This window comes from Schistocerca piceifrons, chromosome X (assembly GCF_021461385.2).
Source record: "Schistocerca piceifrons isolate TAMUIC-IGC-003096 chromosome X, iqSchPice1.1, whole genome shotgun sequence".
Classification (NCBI taxonomy): Eukaryota; Metazoa; Arthropoda; class Insecta; order Orthoptera; family Acrididae; genus Schistocerca; species Schistocerca piceifrons.
Window position 1 is genome coordinate 427,244,246 of NC_060149.1, and position 21,230 is coordinate 427,265,475.

At 43.8% G+C, this 21,230-nt stretch overlaps 1 protein-coding gene across 1 annotated transcript in view; it reads right to left on the reverse strand.

The window, feature by feature from the left end:
- Nucleotides 1-15,390, reverse strand: part of LOC124721407 (UTP--glucose-1-phosphate uridylyltransferase-like) — a 159,834-nt gene extending 144,444 nt beyond the window's left edge. The window contains exon 1 of the mRNA XM_047246356.1: nucleotides 15,254-15,390. Coding sequence (XP_047102312.1) covers nucleotides 15,254-15,280 — 27 coding nt within the window. The 5' untranslated portion in view covers nucleotides 15,281-15,390. The remainder of the gene's footprint in view (nucleotides 1-15,253) is intronic.
- Nucleotides 15,391-21,230: the final 5,840 nt, after the last annotated feature.

Below are 21,230 nucleotides of genomic sequence, written 5' to 3' on the forward strand. Positions count from 1 at the left end.
AAATTTGTTATTTCCGTCAGTAAACATTAGGCCTACAAATCTTTACTTAACTAATTATTATCCGAAAACATCATAGAAGTGCCGGCCAGGGTGGTCGAGCTTTTCTAGGCGCTACAGTCTGGAACCGCGCTGCCACTACAGTCGCAGGTTCGAATCCGGCCTCTGGCATGAATGTGTGTGATGTCCTTAGGTTAGTTAGGTTTAAGTAGTTCTAAGTCTAGGGAACTGATGACCTCAGATGTTAAGTCCCATAGCCGACCGTTGTGGCCGAGCGGTTCTAGGCTCTTCAGTCTGGAACCGCGCGACCGCTACGGTCGCAGGTTCGAATCCTGCCTCAGGCATGGATGTGTGTGATGTCCTTAGGTTAGTTAGGTTTAAGTAGTTCCAAGTCTAGGGAACTGATGGCCTCAGATGTTAAGTCCCATAGTGCTCAGAGCCACTTGAACCATTTAAGTCCCATAGTGCTCAGAGCCATTTGAACCATTTTTGAGCCATCACAGAAGTCAAAACCTATAAATAATTTAGGTAACAAAGTTAATCTTTAATGTGATGTACTACTCGTTCTAGATTGTTCTAGAATACTTATTCATTTTATATGTACTGTATTTTGGTGCCAAGGGCATTGGACAGCTTCAGAAAGGTTGAGATAGCTTTAGATATGCTTAGACAACTTCAAGTAGTCGTAATATGGCATCAGATTGTTGAGCATGGCGGAGCTTTCTCGGACGACTCATGTTCTTTGCATGGTGGAAGCCAGTTCCTTAACGTTATTTTGATGAAGTTTTTTTTATGTGATTAAAGGTTGTGTTTCAAGCAAATAAAATTAGAAGAAGACGTACAAAGCTGGCCGCTGTGGCCGCGTGGTTCCAGGCGCTTTAGTCCGGAACCGCTCTGCCGCTGCGGTCGCAGGTTCGAATCCTGCATCTGGCATGGATGTGTGTGATGTCCTTAGGTTAGTTAGGTTTAAGTAGTTCTAAGTCTAGGGAACTGATGGCCTCAGATGTTAAGTCCCATAGTGCTTAGAGCCATTTGAACCATTTTTTGAACATGTACAACAACAACACAATGTTTGAGCTTCTGTCAGAGATGAACCCAGAAGCAAATCTTTTTCTAGGAAGAAAGAAGCCCTGACACTGAGACCACCATTGCAAAATACTGTGTATTGTGTATTAAACCGGGGACCTAGAAACGACGAAGAGGCTTCGTCCAGCCATAGCCCTCTTTGGTTCAACAGGCCACAGCAGTCCACTCACCCCACCGCCGCTCCACACCGAACCCAGAGTTATTGTGCGGTTTGGCCCCCAGTGGACACCCCTCCTCCCCCCTTCCCCTCCCCCTCCCCCTTCCGCCCTCCCCCTCTCCCCCCCCCCCCCCCCCCCCGCTTCCCCGCCCCTCACCCCCGCCCGGGAACTTCTCATACCTGACGAATGTAGACCCAAATGTTTGCGTGGCAGAGTAATTATGGTGTACGTCTACGTGGAGACAGTGTTTGCGCAGCAATCGCCGACATAGTGTAACTGAGACGGAATAAGGGGAACCAACCCACATTCGCCGAGGTAAATGAAAAACCGCCTTAAAAACCATCCACAGGCTGGCCGGTACACCGGACTTCAACACTAATCTGCCAGTCAGATTCGTGCCGGGGACCTTCGGGCTCGGCCGGTCGCGGTGGCCAAGCGGTTCTAGGCGCTTCAGTCCGGAACCGCGCGACCGCTACAGTCGCAGGTTCGAATCCTGCCTCGGGCATGGATGTGTGTGATGTCCTTAGGTTAGCTAGGTTTAAGTAGTTCTAAGTTCTAGGGGACTGATGACCTCAGATGTTAAGTCCCATAGTGCTCTGAGCCATTTGAACCTACCCGCTCGGGAAGCAGCGCATTAGACCGCGCGGCTAGCCGGGCAGGCTATTGCAAGACAAGTAAAACTTTTCTTCAAATATGATGCTTATTCTCTTATATACAATTCTATACGTTGTGGTCATGTAGTTACTTACAACGTTAAGTAGGAATATTAACACCTGTCAATATACAGTAAGTGAACAATAACAAGGGAAATGCGTCATAACAAAAAGGGGTAAACCCTCCATTAAGAAGGAAATGAGACTGATTTTCTCAAATGCAGGTAGAAACGACTGAAATAAACAGCATTCACCTTCACTTACGCGCTCACACAGCCACAGATGACTTGTGTTCACAATAGCTGTGGCAACAAGGAGACCACACGTCAATCGGATTTTTTATTTTTTATATCTATGGCACGTGGAGTTCAGAACTCAAATATCAGTTGTCCAAAGCAGTTCAACGCAATTCTCAAAAATTCTTGAGAAATTCGGCATTGAAGTTATACGAGCAGTTTTATTGCCCAGAAGCAAGATTGTTTACAGGATGGGACATGTTTCTCTGTGCTAGAATGCTAGCTTGCTACTTCGGGGGCTTGGGTTCAATACCTGATCGTAGCAAATTTTTAAACAAAGGTGTGTATTCTACGAGTATTTCTGTGAAGCGGATAAAGATTTTAAAAATTTAATTTTTGATGTTTTTTAATTTAAAAAATTTTATTAGCAATCTTTTATAATAGGTAGGTAATTGAGAATTAAATTTGCAACATAAAGTGGATTTTTGCGTGCAATACAGCCGTGCGTGTTTAAGTGCTGCTTATAGGACGGGGAGAAAAAGTAGAATATACAAAGTGGACCATTTTAATCCATAACGGGGAATAACTCGGGACGGAAATAAGATACAGCAAAATATTTTAGATAAGAGTTTTACGAGACAAAGAGGATCACGCATTGCCACTAATGGCTATGACCTCGAACGAGATTTTCAAGGTGATTTGGAGGGCAAAGAGATTTTTTTCTAAAATGGGAACCCTAACATTTGACTCAAGATTTGGAAACAGTGGCAGATTTCAGTATAAAATGATACATTATTCGAGATTTCCTGAAGGCTTTTGACAACGTTCAATACAAGTAATTTCTAATCAAATAGTGTGCCTATGGAGTATCGTCTCAGGTGTGTGAATGGATTCGTGATTACATGTCAGAAAGGTCACAGTTCGTAGTAATTGACGGAAAGCCATCGAATAAAACAGAAGTGATATCTGTTTTTCTTCAAGGAAGTTTTATAGGCCCTTTGCTGTTCCTAATCTATATGAAAGACTTAGGAGGCAATCTGAGCAGCCCTCCCAGAAAGGCTGTAGACCAGGGCCGCCCAAACGCTGCACAGTGTGCAGATGTGCGGAAGTGCTGCACATGTGCGCACGTGTGCGACAGCAACAGCGACATCTGTTATCAGACATGTATCCTAAATGAAAAACCACTTCCCTGTTTATGTGGTGCAAGCAAGAGCGCAACATACCAGTCTCGTTTACCTCTGATGACCGTAACCTTAACAGAGAAGTACTGAGAAATGGCAGGTACTGTGAAAAAGCAAAGGACGGGAGATCTATGTCCTCAGTCGTTTAGAAATGACTGGGAACTGCAATTTTTTTTTGTAGCCATTGGTGAAAACTCAGTGTTTGCTGTGCTGCCGAATAATAGGCGGCCAGCGTAAGTTTTCAATTGAAAGACACTACAATACATATCACAAAAACGAATGTACTGTACTCAACAGTGAAGAACGGCAAGCAAAATTAAATGTCCTTAAGAAAATGAATGAGACACATCAACTCCATTTTACTGTACGTCAAAGTAACTGATACTTCTTGAACTCTTAGTTTCTTGTGTTACATTTATGTCTATTTTACTGTACGCTGTACAATGTACTGTTTTCAGTTTTCCAGAATGACAACCGCGCTAAATCTTCATTGCGAGCAAGTTTTAAAATCGCATTAAGAATTGCACAATCTGGGGAAACCCTTTTCCGAAGGGGAGTTTGTGAAAGGGTGTCTGATTGATTTAGGTTTTTTTCTTTCTTCTTTCTTTTTTTTAAAAAAATGTGTGAAGGACTACGCTCAGCTGAAGTCGATAAAATGTAACATTCATCTAATTGTCAGTTATTATGTAGATTTCAGACGGACCTGATGAAAGATATAGCAGTAAAGGTATTGAAATAACAGGTGATCATCGAGAGGTCTGCGGTTATCATTCTGTTCAGAGGCAGAAATTATGTTGGTGTAACTGAGGGCACCGAGAATTAGTTATAGGAAACCTTGCATTAGGTTAATGTTATTTGAAATCTTGAATAAGGTTCGCTGGAAGTCGCTAAGTGCTCTCTTTCTTAAATAATAGATCAAAAACATTACGCGTGTTTACGTGCCGTCAGTCAAGCTGCCTTAATAAAAACCCGCGGTTGTTAACTGTATTACTTGTCTTACTGGGTTAAACTGTCAACATAAAAGTAAACGTCTCAATGAGTAGACTGTGACAGTATTTTAAATGTTTAATACGCGAAATACCTTCCCATGGTTGGTTTGCAAGCTGTGGAAAGAGCACTAAAATGCGCCGGTACAGAGTATCCCAGCAAGTGGATAAAGCGACATCTGTGGGTAGAAACATGCAATACATGAATGCTGACGGCTGCGGCGTGCACGCTGTGACCCGGAAGTTGCACATGTGCAGGAGCACCGCACGCGTGCAGAATTTCTGGCCGGCCCTGTAGGTTAGGTTAGGTTAGGTTAGGTTGTAGACAGTGCTGTCATTTACTGTCTAGTGAAGTCATCAGAAGATCAAAACCAGTTAGCCAAGATATCTGTATGGTGCGAAAAGTGGCAGTTAACTCTAAATAATGAAATGTGTGAGAACATTCACATGAGTACTAAAAGTACTCCGTCAAATTTCAGTTACATAATAAATCATTCCAAATCTGAAGGCTGTTAGTTCAACTAAATACTTAGGGATTACAATTGCGAATAACTTAAACTGAAACAACCTCATGCAGAGAAAGCGAAACAGAGACTGTGTTTTATTATCAAAATGCTTACAAGATGCAGCACGTCTGCTAAAGAGAGCGGTAGCGTTCTCGCTTCCCACGCCCGGGTTCCCGGGTTCGATTCCCGGCGGGGTCAGGGATTTTCTCTGCCTCGTGATGACTGGGTGTTGTGTGCTGTCCTTAGGTTAGTTAGGTTTAAGTAGTTCTAAGTTCTAGGGGACTAATGACCATAGATGTTAAGTCCCATAGTGCTCAGAGCCATTTTTTTGCTAAAGAGACTGCCTACACTACGGTTGTCCATCTTCTTCTGGAATACTGCCGAGCGGTATGGGACCTTCACCAGATAGGACTGACGAAGGACATGGAAAAAATTCAAAGAAGGGCAGCTCGTTTTGTATTATCCCGAAACAGGTGAGAGGGTTTAACAGATATTATACGTGATTTGGGTGGCTGTCAATAAAACAAAGACTTTTCGTTGCGGCGAGCTCTTTTGATAAAATTTCAGTCTCCGAGGTTCTGTTCCAAATGCAAAGATTCTATGTTGTCGCCTACCTACATAGGGAAGAATGATCATGGTAGTAAAATAAGAGAAATCAGAGCTCGTACGGAAAGATCTACGTATTAGTTTTTCTCGAGTGCTGTTCCAAAGTAGAACGGTAGAGAAAGGGTCTCCATGTGTTAAGGTGAAGCCTCGTCCAGGCTCTTACAGTAATTGTGAATTGCAGACCAGTCATGCATTCTGGATCGCCAATAAGGAAGAATGATGAATAAGAGGTACTACCTATTTAAAAGTTCAACGTAATATGAATGAGGCAATAGATAGAAAAAAAACTTTCGTATATGTGGTGAAGCCATTCATGAATTTTGCACCACGATAATGCACCTGCTCACACTTCGATGCTTACTCCCAAATTTTTGGCCAAAAGCAATACTGTGATACCCCAGTCTCCACATTCGCCAGACACAGCCAAATTTAACTTTTTTCTAATCCCAAAAATAAAGAAAAACCTTAAAGGCTCGTCGTTTTACAAGCATGAGTGAGATTTAAAAAGCACTGTTGAGAGAGCTAAAAGCTATCCCAACGATTGAGTTCCAGAACCGTTTCGGGTATTGGAAAACGACTAGCTTAAGTGTACAGTATCTAATTGGGACTATTTTGAATGGGATAACATTGATGTAGACAAATAAATAAAATTCCCTAAAAAATCTCGTTATTTTCTTAATACACCTTTTATTTTTTTCCTTCCACAATTTCTCCTGCAATGACAAAAAGGGTAAAAACTGATTTACGTATCGCGAAAGGAAACAGGGTTTGGGTTATATGTCCCGTTGATCTTGTGGTCACCAGAGGTTGAGTATTTGCTCAGTTGCAGAGGGATGGGGAAGGATATTGGCCGTGTCATTAGCCACGTAAACATCACTGTATTGATCTTAATCAGTTTATGGAAACGCCAAAAAACCTAAATCAGGTCGTGTAGACATGGAATGAATTCCGCTCCTCTCAAATGCGAGTCCAGTGGTTTAACATTTGCGCGTCCTCATTCGTGACAAATTTTAGATGGTCAAAATTAAACTCTTCTTTCTTCACTCACCCTAGATAGGAAAGCAACACACTCTATATGAAGAGTATACGTATTATGGGTCCCAGCTTTTAATGATCATCGCTTTCATTAGAACCTCCAGGATGCAATACAGTTCACAAACATAGCTTCGCGTACCAGTACTGTGCAGTCGCCGAAGAGTCGGCATAGGACTCGATAAGGACATCGAGTAATTGGCGTAACTATTATCAAAATACCACTAACAATGCAGCTGCAGTTCCACAATATCAGTAGACGATCGAATTAAAACACACTCTCTGCACGAAAGTATCCGGGCACCTATTAGTGGATATTAATAAGGAGTGTTGTCACCCGTCGCCTTTATGACGGTGTGGAATCTACAGGAGACACTTCCAACGACGTGTCTGAATGTCTGTGGAGGAATGAGAGCCCATTCATTATCAAGAGCTGAAACCAGAAGAGGAAGTAATGTTGAAAGCTGGGGTCTGGAGCAGATTCCACATTCTAACACATCCCAAAGAAGTTCCATTGCATTCAGGTGGAGACTCTGGGCAGGCCAGTCCATTTCATCAATGTTGTCCACAAAGCATTGCCTAACAAATGCTGCTTTATAGCAGGGTGCGTTGTCATGCTGGTAAACAGTCACCGTCTCCAAATTGTTCCTCTACTGTATGCAGAACAAAATGCTGTAAAATGTATTCATATCCTTCCACCTGGTGCAGCGGTTACAGGGAGCATCCGAAGAGGAAACAATAATGATTTCTCAAAGGCAAAAGTGTAAGTAATAAAACTGTCATCGGATATAGCATTAATTTTTATTTAACTTAAAAAACCCATAAAATCAGCTATTTTTCACGCGTTCAGAGAGAGCATCCCCCCCCCCCCCCAAACCACTGTGCCACCTAACTCGGTGCACGCACACCAACCAATCAAGAGACATCTTTGTCAGATATTGTCACTGCAGATGAAGAGCAGGCGGCCGGCCGGGTTGGCCGAGCGGTTCTAGGCGCTACAGTCTAGAACCGCGCGGCTGCTGCGGTCGCAGGTTCGAATCCTTCCTCGGGCATGGATGTGTGTGATGTCCTTAGGTTAGTTAGTTTTAAGTAGTTCTAAGTTCTAGGGGACTGATGACCTTAGAAGTTAAGTCCCATAGTGCTCAGAGCCATTTTGAAGAGCAGGCTTCTCTGACAGGAGCATCCATCTAAGCTTGATACAACTTGGTTGTTGTTGTCGTTGTTTTACGTTACACTGCGGGTACAGGTATGAAATTCGGAAGTGACACCAGCTAGAGGAAATCCTCATGGTAGTCAGACATGGACTCAGGTCGACTAAGACAGCATGAGTCGCGCGCTGCTACCGGCGACGCTAGCGGCAGGCAACACGACACTCTTATCAGGTGGACCAGTCAGCGTGCAGCCACTTAGAAGAAAACTGCCGGGCGTGCAGAGCTTAGGCAATCTATGTTTACTTGAATGTACTTCACCATATGTGTGCCTGTCATAACAGTTCCAGTGGCTGTGTTGCTACTCAGAAGCCACTGACCACAAGAATGGATGCGCTACGTCGCTCTTGGTGGTGCAATCAACGCCCTCATCCTCTGTGGATAGACTTGATCGATACAAATATGACAGACATATAGATGAGTGTGTTGAAACTACAGTGAACTGCGGTGGAGATAGTGTGAGACCTGGGTTTCATATGGTTAAAACTCAGAATATTAATTTTTCTCGACAACAGAATCATTATAAGTGCTTATGAAAACAGTTTAGGCAGTATCCTGCTTTCCACACTAGTACAACAGTTTGCATCCAAAACTATTCTACGTCAACTGAATAAGTGTCCCGTTCTCAAAACAAAACAAAAGCTACATCTTGGTACAAATAAAATAAGGTGGAGTTATCAACTGAAAGCCCCGGTCTGCAGCCAAATGAACATCTTTTGTGTAGACCCTGGAGCTGTGGCTGTATTCCACATCAGTTCACCAAAAACCCCAGCAACAGCTATTCACCATGTTTCAAGGACGAGCGAGGTAAAGCCTGCATGCGGTGCATCGAAATTGTGAGTAATGTAAACTCCAAGTATGTGACACGGCAACAGACTGTCGGTAACGGAAAGTGTTGCACCACAGAGACCTTCACCGAATGTTACCGAATTGATCTTCCAGTTTTGCCTCTGTGATGTGTTCATCAAAATTTCATCCTTGTGCGAGCTTATTTCTTGTATTTTCAATTCATAAAATAACCTTTCCTACTGATAAGGAATGGTGTGAATACTTGATGGCTATTGAATGCGTCTAACGTTCCTGGAACCTTTCAGGCGGAGATAGCAACACACAATGCTTAGAGGAGGTACACGTGCAGCTTAGCACCAGCTTTCGGACTTTGGAAAGGTCGAATAATTGGCGTGAGGAACATGTGAGCATCATACCGACACGCGAAAAGACTGATAATGACTTTAGCTCGAATCTGGGCGGAGGTTATAGACAGTGTCACCACGGAGCGTTGAGAACACATCACTAAATGCTGGGTTCAGATCACGAATTGTGTCGTTTATCTTTGACGTCGTACCACAGACGACAGAGACTTGCATAGTGTAGAGCAAGAGTCAGCTGAAACAATGAGTGACTGTGGCCTTTAGCAATTAGTCTTGCTTTTATTTGTGATGGCCAGATCGACGCAACATTTCTGTAGACGACCTGTTAAAAGGTTAAGGGCCCTAATACACGCGTGCGCAGCCTACACACATTCCGAACTACTTTACTTATCGATTAATGCGCCATAGTGACAAAAGACGCCGGCCGGAGTGGCCGTGCGGTTCTAGGCGTTACAGTCTGGAGTCGGGCGACCGCTACGGTCGCAGGTTCGAATCCTGCCCCGGGCATGGATGTGTGTGTTGTCTTTAGGTTAGTTAGGTTTAATTAGTTCTAAGTTCTAGGCGACTGATGACCTCAGAAGTTAAGTCGCATAGTGCTCAGAGCCATTTGAACCATTTTGACAAAAGACGAACTGTCGCGGGGTGGTTGGCACGACAACGGTATACGTGGCACAATTTCTAAGTGAAGAGGTGGTGTGGGCCGGAAAAAGTGGTGGTGGGGGACAGGTAAGGTGGTGATCATACCCAGGCAATCGCCCGACAAGAAAGTTGGTCGGTCGGTTGGCCAAAGTGCTAACACACGTACAGTTTGTCGTTCGGTCGGCAGGTCGGTTTTGTGTGTGTGTGTGTGTGTGTGTGTGTGTGTCTGTGTGTGAGTAGGGTCCTTTGCAGGAAGTATTGATTCTCGGGACTCATATCTGTCCAATTCCTTGAATCATGGTAAACCTGTCTTCATAGCCCCGATAGCTGAGTGGTCAGCGTAACGCATTGCCGTCCTACGGCCCCGGGTTCGACTCCCGGCTGGGTCCGAGATTTTCTCCGCTCAGGGACTAGGTGTTGTGTTGTCTTCATCATCATTTCATCCCCATTCGGCACGTAGGTCGCCCAATTTGGCGTCGAATGTAATAAGATCTGCACCAAGGCGGCTGGGCCTGCCCCGCAAGGGGCCTCCCGGCCAATGACACCAAACGCACATTTCCATTTCCATACCCTTCATGAGTGTGGTACAAAATCGCATATTCCAGCAGTAAAATGCATTGCCCCACACTGTAGTTCACACCACAAACGCCTTGAGAAATACACGCCTCCTTGACTGCCTGCACAGTAACCAAATCTGTCACCCACAGATATGTATGGAATGCGATCTGGAAATACGCTTTTATACCAGCCTCTAGCTGATACATTATACGAATTCAACCAGTATGTGTTTCGGGCATGGCAAGAAATAGCTGAAGATGAAGGAAGGAGTCTGTGTTCTTACATGCCCCAATGAAAATACAAGTGTATTCGTGCTCGTGTGAGTCATATCTTATACTGATGTTGATGGACATTCCGACTGGAATGAAGATTTAATCATTCAACACCCGCAATGTGATGAACATATGCACGAAGTCTGTTAATTGGCGCTTCGTGGTGCAATATTTTCCAGGTCCATCAATGTACAAGGTGTTTCACAATGTTTTGACGATTTCAAATGTGAACAACGTGCGCTAAGAGCAAGATACTGCGACCGCGTCGCAATCTATTACTAGTACGGAGTGTCAAGTTTTATCCAATATACAAGTTAGTAATCATGTCATATTGGTCGAAGCACCATTATGCGTTCGCGGTGGAGTGCTATTTTCGCTACATCAAATCTGTCGTGAGCGTGCAACGTGTCGCTCGTAAGCATTTCAAGATTCAGCCACGATATCCAATTTCTGCTCGCGGACAATATTGAATTCAGTAAGAAACTTCGAGAAACTACCAGTGCATCAAATCGAAAGTAAAACGGCCCTCGGAAAACCGTCCGTACTCCTGAGAACATTGAACGTTTGCGTGGCAGTTTATCGGCAAGCACTCGTCGTTCGTTACGAAAACTTGGTTCCAACGAGATGGCGCGACATGTCACATATCCAACAAGACCTTTCAAGTTCTCCGTGAAGCGTTTGATAACCGCATGATTTCAAAATCCGCTTCTGTCCAATGGCCGCCTCGCTTGCCTGATATAACCGCTCCAGACTTTTACCTATGGGGTTATTTGAAGGCGAGAGTGTACTCCGACCGGCCGAGAAACTTGCAACAGTCAAAAGATCGAATTCACGATGAAATTTCCAGAGTTCCTCCAGTAGTTACGATAGATGTTTTCAGAAACGCCTCGAATATTGTGTAGCCGCAAATGGTCGCCGTTTGTCCGATGTAGTATTTCATTACTGGGTTTGAATAAATGTATTTTGTGTAAAATGTTCAGCTCTGTTTCGTGGTTAGTTTGTGTGTTATTCAAATCGGAAGTCGTCAAAACATTGTGAAACATCCTATAGTAGAAAAAGGTTCAAAAAATGGCACTGAGCACTATGGGACTTAACTGCTGTGGTCATCAGTCCCCTAGAACTTTGAACTACTTAAACCTAACTAACCTAAGGACATCACACACATCCATGCCCGAGGCAGGATTCGAACCTGCGACCGTAGTGATCACGCGGTTCCAGACTGTAGCGCCTAGAACCGCACGGCCACTCCGGCCGGCAGTAGAAAAAGGTTTATATGCTATTAACTACGTGGATTACATGGTTGGCACCACCAATAGTCTTATGACAGTGAACTGTATAGATACAGAAACTATGAATCTACTGCAGTCATACTATGTTACAAACACTTGTGCACCCCATCAGCGATACAATTGCACTTATGGTAAATGTATCGTTTTCAAATATCAGTTGTGACAGAAAATACGAAAGGAACAGTGGCGTCAAAAGAGGCTATATTGGTGACCAAAGGTCAATACTTACGAATGCGTGTATTTAGTTGTTCGTGCACCTTTGAGAATTTGGTAGTACAGAGGAAGTATGAAGTACTCTTTCCTACGCGCTTCACAGAATAGATGCAAAATAGTTTCTCCAAACATAATTCATACAAAATTGGTTACTAAGACTTTACTCGGGCGCCAAGTGAAGAAATTGACACCTACCCCGTGCGTTTTGTTATCGTTTGAAAGACGACAGTAAAGATAGCGTCTCAAAAAGTGATGTATGATATTTAAACGCCTGTAAAGTAACCACGTTTAATTATATTTCTCCACGAATCCACTGATATTAATTGAGGCCTATTGAGAGTTTACGCAGCCTACATTGTAGGTATCAGCGCAGTAAGAAGTTGTCTGATGCGCTTCCAAAAAGACACACAACACATCTGACATTCAGGGCGGTCATGCATGTCACGTGTTTCACGGAGCGAAGACTGTCCCCCTGCACATCCACGCAGCCGATAAATTACAACTGACGAACTGCGTGTGAAGCTCTGTGCTTTGTACCGTGCCCACCTCACAGTCTGATTTGACTCTTTCAGACTTCGGTTCATTAAGGCAGATGAAAAATGGATAGCGAAAGCAGTTTTTTAGTAGCGACAACGTCGAAGCAGTTGTGGAATGAGAGATGCTTACGTGCTGTTGGAGACCATTTTCTGTCAGTGTGAGCACTTTTTCTTCGTTAGAGAGAATTTGTAACGAAATACTCAGAAGAAGCAGTTTCAAAGCTAAATTATTGTGCTGCCAGAGAGCAGGTCTGATACATTGTATTTGCTTCCGTTATAGTGATAAAAACATTGGTTTTAGAAAAAAGTCATAGGAAAATCATGAGTATTATTAAGAAATAAGTAAATTTCGCACGTAAAATGTATTTTACCGTAATTAATACGATACTATCAAGATATGGACGTCTATACACACAATATATAGATCAAATACCATACTTTATTTATTAACTTATTTAACAGAAAAAGAACAGCCTAGTATTTCGTGCATACGTAAATGACTCTGAGCACTATGGGACTTAACTTCTGTGATCATCAGTCCCCTAGAACTTAGAACTACTTAAACCTAACTAACCTAAGGACATAACAAACATCCATGAAATGGCTCAAACCAGATTTTCTTAAAGCGAAATGTATGCTTTAAGATAGCTTCAGTTATATTCTCAACACTACTGGATACCTACTTTGCTCTTCTTCAGGCAGACATTCACAAACATTCCGCTGATAAACTCTGTCTCATAGACTTTAAGAAAAAAAAATTAAAAATTAAAAGAGTGTACATGAAGGCAAGTGTTTTCGGTTACGCATGGAAAAGGTTGTCTTCAAAATTGTTCAAATGGCTCTGAGCACTATGGGACTTAACATGTGAGGTCATCAGTCCCCTAGAACTTAGAACTACTGAAACCTAACTAACCTAAGGACATCACACACATCCATGCCCGAGGCAGGAGTCGAACCTGCGACTGTAGCGGTCGCGCGGTTCCAGACTGTAGCGCCTAGAACCGCTCGGCCACCCCGGCCGGCCGTGCATACGTAAAGAAAGGAAGTCAGCGCACACCGCACTGAGGAGAACGTAGAGAGAAACAGGACTGCAGTTCTCAAATCAAATTTATGAAGCACTACGAAGAGATGAATACATCATATACGAAGTGCTACAAGTTGTCACCAAACGAGGTGGTGCAATGGTTAAGACACCTCATATTAGGTCAAGACAAATGTCGGGTCATTCGTTTGAAAAGGCCAACGCCAGTTTCCTTCCCCAATCAGAACTTTTGCTCCTTCTGTGATGACCTTGTCGTAAAGGGGGTGTTAACCTCGAATCCTCCTTCCTCAGTATCCTTAGGAACGTGGTTCAAAAGAATGTGAAGTCTGGATATTTTCGTAAACAAATCCAGGGCCTATTTCCTCCTCATTCGTAACTAGTGCTCAGGGTGACCGGTCAGAACAGTACATTTGTGTGTGTAGGGGGGGGGGGGGCTGGAGAGGAGGGGGGGCAGATTGGGGGGTTAGAGTGGGGAGGGGGAGAGAGGGGAGAGGGAGAGAGGGAGAGGGAGAGAGAGAGAGAGAGAGAGAGAGAGAGAGAACATTTGTACGATGGGATTATGCGTGATTCTAGGAATCACAAGCGACATACCTCATTCCAAGTGGTCACGGCTTGATATTCACCAAGCGAGTGAATGAACACACGTGCACTGGTCGTCACAAGAGCCATTTTATCAAGGGTCCGCATAAAATGGCAATAATTCTAAGCTGTTAAGGAGTGAGGTGGTGCATAGATTGATATACCAATCTCGTATTCGGGAGGAATGCCGTTCATATTCCAGGGACATTCAGATTAAGGCTTTCCATCGTTTCCTTAAATAATTTTAAGCCTTGGTGATGGAGTTCCTCTGAATAAGCCACGACCAATTTCCTTCCCATTACTCGCCCTCTGTGTTTATTGACTGCAGGATCGTCTTCTCCTCGTAGACCACACACACACACGCACACACACATATATATATATATATATATATATATATATATATATATATATATATATATATATATATATATAAGCGGGGAGGGGAAAGGGCCGAGAAGCCCCATATGACAGAAGAGCAATGAGTTGAGTCATTCCGAATGTATTAACAACGTATCATACTAAAATTTAAAGTATTTTTCTTGCTAGTTTTCCTCGCATCAGTCACGCCAAAATATCGCTCTTATACAAGACTAAAACATTCACTCATTTGAGAATGGAACAACAACATAACTGGCTAGCTCCCAGCTGTTGCGAAACAAAAACAGTTCGAGGTAAGCGCTACGCATCTGCATAACAACTAAGCGTATTGCAGGTCCACTAAACACGTATCTACTTACAGAGATGCTTTACGAACGAATATACGTAAACAGTAATACTACTGTAAAAATTCTACCACAGTAATGACACAGATAAATGCAACAAACTACATCCGTTACATGTAAGACGAAAGGACCCGTTTTCCGTAATAACATAGTTATTAGGCAATGCCGCTACGTTAAAATCAGAGGAGAAATAGGTCATGGGTCCGTGATTCACATATGAATACCATGTCTACTGAATGAAAACTAGTCCGTACCGTATGTTATTAATTAACAATACTGTACGTAAGCGTCGAGGAAAGAGTTCTTACAAAAGTATATTCTAAAGATATAGCAAGTTACCAGGGAAAATCAAAGCAAAAATTTCAAGGAAATAGGAGATGCTCACACACACACAAACACACACACACACACACACACACACACAGAGAGAGAGAGAGAGAGAGAGAGAGAGAGAGAGATAGCCATGCAAGCGTAGTGTTTAACACGAGTTAAGGGGAGCGTTTCTTCAGTAGGTGACCTCTAGACTTAGAGGACATTACGTAATCAACTACAGACGTAGTCGTAGCAGCATTAAGATGAGAGTGTTAGGGCACGGTTTACCTGGGGCGGAGACAACTTGTCGGTCATGCTGCTGCTGTGACACACCCACTGACAATGGCCGTTCGAACTGCTCGGCGGAATCAGTGCCAACTGCCAAGCATGAAGGATATTCTTAGAGAGCGCTCGCCTGCGTTCATCCCGAGTTCGTCTCCGTAGACCAAGGAGAGGCGCATCTCACGGTTAAGCGACGCTTCTCCAAGCTCGTGGGTGGCTCTAAACAGTGACGATCAGGCTAAAGGTTTGCTTTTCACTTCAGTTTCGTTCTGTGCTTTCAAACGTCTTGAAAAATTTTCGTAGGTAGACGTTAACATTTTCCTTAGACAGATTGACTATTACCTTTTTTCCTTGTGACATTGCGAACTTAGTAGATATTTGCGTTTTGTAGCAATCAGCGAGCCAACTCAATCACTAGCTATTGATAAGCAAATTGTATAACATGAAAATGTATTATCTCCGACCATGCGAGTTCATATTTCCCTTCCTTATAGAAACTCAACACAGGAAGACAACACATATGAAAAATCCGCATAAAGTGCGAAAAAGCTGCGTACAGCGTGAGGAGCAATTAAGACAGTTATGTTTGTGTAAATACTGCATAGTAGGTGCCCGTTCATGTGAAGTCGTATAGTATGTCGAGCGAAATAGATTAAAACGAGAAGTTCGTCAGTAAACTTGACATGCCTGTATAAAGTGCATGACAGAGTACTTCCCGTAAGACCACGTATTAAAGTTACCAATCGTTTCATTCGTATAAGGCGTGCGGGAAGGATTACTGCTTTAATGCCTCAATGTGCGCTGCAATTACTTTAATCCCTTCGTGGTCTCTACGGGAACGACAATTATGGCTATGTAGTACATTCTTAGATTGCTCAGTTATAGTCCAGTTAACGAAGGAGAATTAGGGGAAAAATCGAGCAGTCGCAAATTTTTGTGCAGTACAAGGAGGGTGTGTCCTGAACAACATACTAAAAGTCCTGACCGGTGGGGTGTGAGCATTCGTGTGGGGATGGGTTTAAAGGTCGCTTTTTATGTTTTTTTCGAATAACTCTCAACCACAGGCTCTACCGAAAATGTTTCGCAGTACAAAATTAAACTACAGTAAATACCCTACAAGAAAAGGTCGCATTTAGTATTTCTCTAGGACTAATAGCTTTCGCGTTCAGAGGATGGGAAAGTCGCAGAGTATTAAAAAAAATTATTCTAACAACATAAAATTAATGTTTATTTTTAAATTAAATGGGTTAAAAACAGATATTAAATGTACGAGGGTTGACTGAAAAGTAACGCCTCCACCTTCGTAACTCTTCAACAGTTGGCAGCATTGGTATGCGGCAAATACTAGCTTGTTCCATAGCCTTTCCTCTACAGCTCCAGTTGGCGGGAAGCCTTAGTACTGAACGGTTGTGTTGTTACAGTATAAAGTATGGAACCCTGCACAGACGGTCGGGCAATGCGATTTAAGCAACATGCGGTCATTGCATTCTTGGCAGCAGAAGGTGTCATCCCAAAGGAGATTCACCAGAGAATGAAAGCAGTTTATGGTAATTGTGTTGATGTGAGTACTGTGCGTCGTTGGGCGAGTAAGTTTGAAGATGTTGAGGCGGGAACATCTGACCTGCGTAACAAACAAAGAGTTGGACGTCCTATGACAGCAACCACCGAGTTTCACAGGCAAAATGTTGACATATTGATTCAGGACGATCGTCGTATCACTCAGTGAGAAACTGCAAGCACAATCGGCATCTTATAAGAACGTGTGGGTCACATTATTGCTTTGCTTGGCTATCAGAAGATATGTGCACGATGGGTACCCCGGATGCTGACTCCAGAAATTAAAGCGCACAGACTTAAAATTTGCCAGGAACTCCTCTCGCGTTACGAGAATGAAGGTGACGCCTTTCTCCATTCAATTGTGACAAGAGACGAAACGGGGGCATTATTATGCTTCTGATGAGGACGTTGAGAGAGCTGTGAGACTGTGGTTGCGGAAGCAGAGTGTCGACTTCTTCTGTGACGGCTTAAGAAAACTTGTTCATCATTGGCAGAAATGTATCCAATTGGCTGGTGATTATGTGGAAAAGTGAATATTGGTAATTAAAGATCACATTCTAAGGATTATTTCTGCGTTTGATTTCTTAAAATATTCCCATCCAAACCCAGTTAACGGAGGTGGAAGCATTACCTTTCATTCAACCCTCGTATGTACCACATCCAAGTGCAGTAGAGCCGTGTGACGGGATAAATTGTATTTCGAGGGGAGGTGAGTCACCGGATTGTCTTCATGCACTTCCTTCCTTCACAGGTCTGCAAACTGAAGATCGACCAGATGATTCCCCACTTTGTCTATCCCACTACGTCACAAGAAGAAACAACAGGGTGTTTGACAAAGTTATGTGTGTCCACCACAACGTGCCTTATGAATCACTGGCGATGCAGTGCGTAGCCATATCTGGGGAGTGTTTATTTTGCACAAATGCGGTAACACTACATGGAATTCAGATGTTGTTGTTGTTGTGGTCTTCAGTCCGAAGGCTGGTTTGATGCAGCTCTCTATGATACTATGTCCTGTGCAAGCCTCTTCATCTCCGAGTAACTACTACAACCCACATCCCTCTGAATCTGTTTACTGTATTCATCTCTTGGTCTCCCTCTACGATCTTTACCCCACATGCTTCCCTCCAGTACTAATCTGATGATCCCTTGATGTCTCAGAATGTGTTCTACCAACCGATCCCCTCTTTTGGTCCCCAATTCTATTCATTACCTCCTCATTAGTTATGTGATCTACCCATCTAATCTTCAGAATTCTTCTGTAGCACCACATTTCAAAAGGTTCTATTTTCTTCTTGTCTAAACTATTTATCGTCCATGTTTCACTTCCATACATGGCTACACTTCATACAAATACTTTGAGAAAGGACTTCCTGACACTTACATGTGTACTCGTCTCAACAAATTTCTCTTCGTTAGAAACTCTTTCCTTGCCATTCCCAGTCTGCATTTTATATGCAGATATCATTTACTCATAAGATTAACGCAGGTAATGTGTATGGACATAATCTACGTGAATGTCTGCACACTATTCGACACTGCTAGGGGAGAAATTGATGAGCCGGCCTTTGTGGCCGAGCGGTTCTAGGCGCTTCAGTCCGGAACTGTGTTGCTGCTACGGTTGCAGGTTCGAATCCTGCCTCGGGCATGGATGTGTGTGATGTCTTTAGGTTAGTTAGGTTTAAGTAGTTCTAAGTTTTGGGACTGATGACCTCAGATGTTAAGTCCCATAGTGCTTAGAGCGTTTTGAACCATTTTTTAGAAATTGATTCTTAGTTGTGCCGTACGGCAGCTGTAGTGTTCTTCCAGGGAAGACAATTTCTTCCATCATGAGCGCTTTATGGACAGGGTATACCCCACCAACATTTCCTGCCCAGTTCTCTCATGTGAGTAGACAAAATTTCTTCAGTGATCTCTTGTTTGTATAGTGGAGTTATTTTCAGTTTATTGAGTCCCCATTTGCAGTTGTTCAGTGAGCCATTAAGTAAAAAAGCTCAGTAGCTGGAGCTGTCAACTGTCTTCCTCGCCGAAAAACCTTTTTCAAGTGTAACATGCTGCCAATGTGTACAACAGTAATAACCTACAGCTTAACCTATGCTGAACTATCCGAATTTCTATACACCTAGGTGGCCTACTTCTGTTGCAGTCTTCACTGTCACTTTCTGGAATACTTCTCGCAGCATGAGAAGTATCAAATGCATCACCCCAGCCTCAACTCTCTCAAAGTCTGAGGATGCCCTGAAGCTTTAATTGTCTCCCTCTGTAACATAAGTAGGCCACGTGGGTGTTATAAAAATTCAGATAATTTAGCATAGGTTAAGCAATACATTACGGCAGATTACTGTAGTAGACTTAAACATGAACAGTCGCATTCCATTAGATATATTCACATCCAGCTTGGAAGACACACTGTGAATCTTTGGTAAGTGCCTCCACTAAGTGCAGCCCACTCAAGTGCCAGCAGTTCATGAATGGAAAAGATTTATGCAGTCTGTAGTATCACAATAAATGGTGAGAACTGTGCAGGACTCTTTATTAATTCATTAATTTACCAACAAGTGACTAAAATATAATTACACAGCTTCACTATACGCTGTCAACTATAGACAGCAGCGAGGTTCCACATTTGCTAATCCAATCCTTTTCCCATCAACACTAATACAGAAAATGTCACAAACAAATTAAATATATAGGGCCTTATTTTATACAATATCTCACTAATAACTGTTAATAAGCACTCAATAAACTGAAAATAATTCCACTATATGAATACGAGCTCAGTAAAGTTATTTTGTCTACTCGCATAGGGGAACAGGACAGGAAATCCTGGGCAGGTGTAGTCCCTAAACTAAAAGTGAGCAACGCATCTGGTGCCTTTCTGGGAAGAACACTACAACTGCCGTACAGATGACTAAGAATCAGCCGGCCGCGGTGGCCGTGCGGTTCTAGGCGCTCCAGTCCGGAGCCGCGCTGTTGCTACGGTCGCAGGTTCGAATCCTGCCTCGGGCATGGGTGTATGTGATGTCCTTAGGTTAGTTAGGTTTAAGTAGTTCTAAGTTCTAGGGGACTGATGACCACAGCAGTTGAGTCCCATAGTGCTCAGAGCCATTTTTTGAACTAAGAATCAATTTGTCCTCTAGCAGTGTTGAACAGTGTGCAAAGATTTACGTAGCTTCTGTCCATATCCATGACCTGCGTTAATGTCATTAGTAACTCACATCAGTTTTCCATGTAGTATTAACGCATTTATGCAAAATAAACTCCACGGGTGTGTCTGCGCACTGCATCGCCAGTGATTCATAAGGCACCCTGTGGTGGACCCATATAACTTTCTGAAACATCCTGTTGTTTCTTCTTGTGACGTAGTGGGATAGATAGAGTGGGGAATCACCTAGTCAGCCTTCAGTTTGCAGACCTATGAAGGACGGAAATACACTCCTGGAAATTGAAATAAGAACACCGTGAATTCATTGTCCCAGGAAGGGGAAACTTTATTGACACATTCCTGGGGTCAGATACATCACATGATCACACTGACAGAACCACAGGCACATAGACACAGGCAACAGAGCATGCACAATGTCGGCACTAGTACAGTGTATATCCACCTTTCGCAGCAATGCAGGCTGCTATTCTCCCATGGAGACGATCGTAGAGATGCTGGATGTAGTCCTGTGGAACGGCTTGCCATGCCATTTCCACCTGGCGCCTCAGTTGGACCAGCGTTCGTGCTGGACGTGCAGACCGCGTGAGACGACGCTTCATCCAGTCCCAAACATGCTCAACGGGGGACAGATCCGGAGATCTTGCTGGCCAGGGTAGTTGACTTACACCTTCTAGAGCACGTTGGGTGGCACGGGATACATGCGGACGTGCATTGTCCTGTTGGAACAGCAAGTTCCCTTGCCGGTCTAGGAATGGTAGAACGATGGGTTCGATGACGGTTTGGATGTACCGTGCACTATTCAGTGTCCCCTCGACGATCACCAGTGGTGTACGGCCAGTGTAGGAGATCGCTCCCCACACCATGATGCCGGGTGTTGGCCCTGTGTGCCCCGTCGTATGCAGTCCTGATTGTGGCGCTCACCTGCACGGCGCCAAACACGCATACGACCATCATTGGCACCAAGGCAGAAGCGACTCTCATCGCTGAAGACGACACGTCTCCATTCGTCCCTCCATTCACGCCTGTCGCGACACCACTGGAGGCGGGCTGCACGATGTTGGGGCGTGAGCGGAAGACGGCCTAACGGTGTGCGGGACCGTAGCCCAGCTTCATGGAGACGGTTGCGAATGGTCCTCGCCGATACCCCAGGAGCAACAGTGTCCCTAATTTGCTGGGAAGTGGCGGTGCGGTCCCCTAGGGCACTGCGTAGGATCCTACGGTCTTGGCGTGCATCCGTGCGTCGCTGCGGTCCGGTCCCAG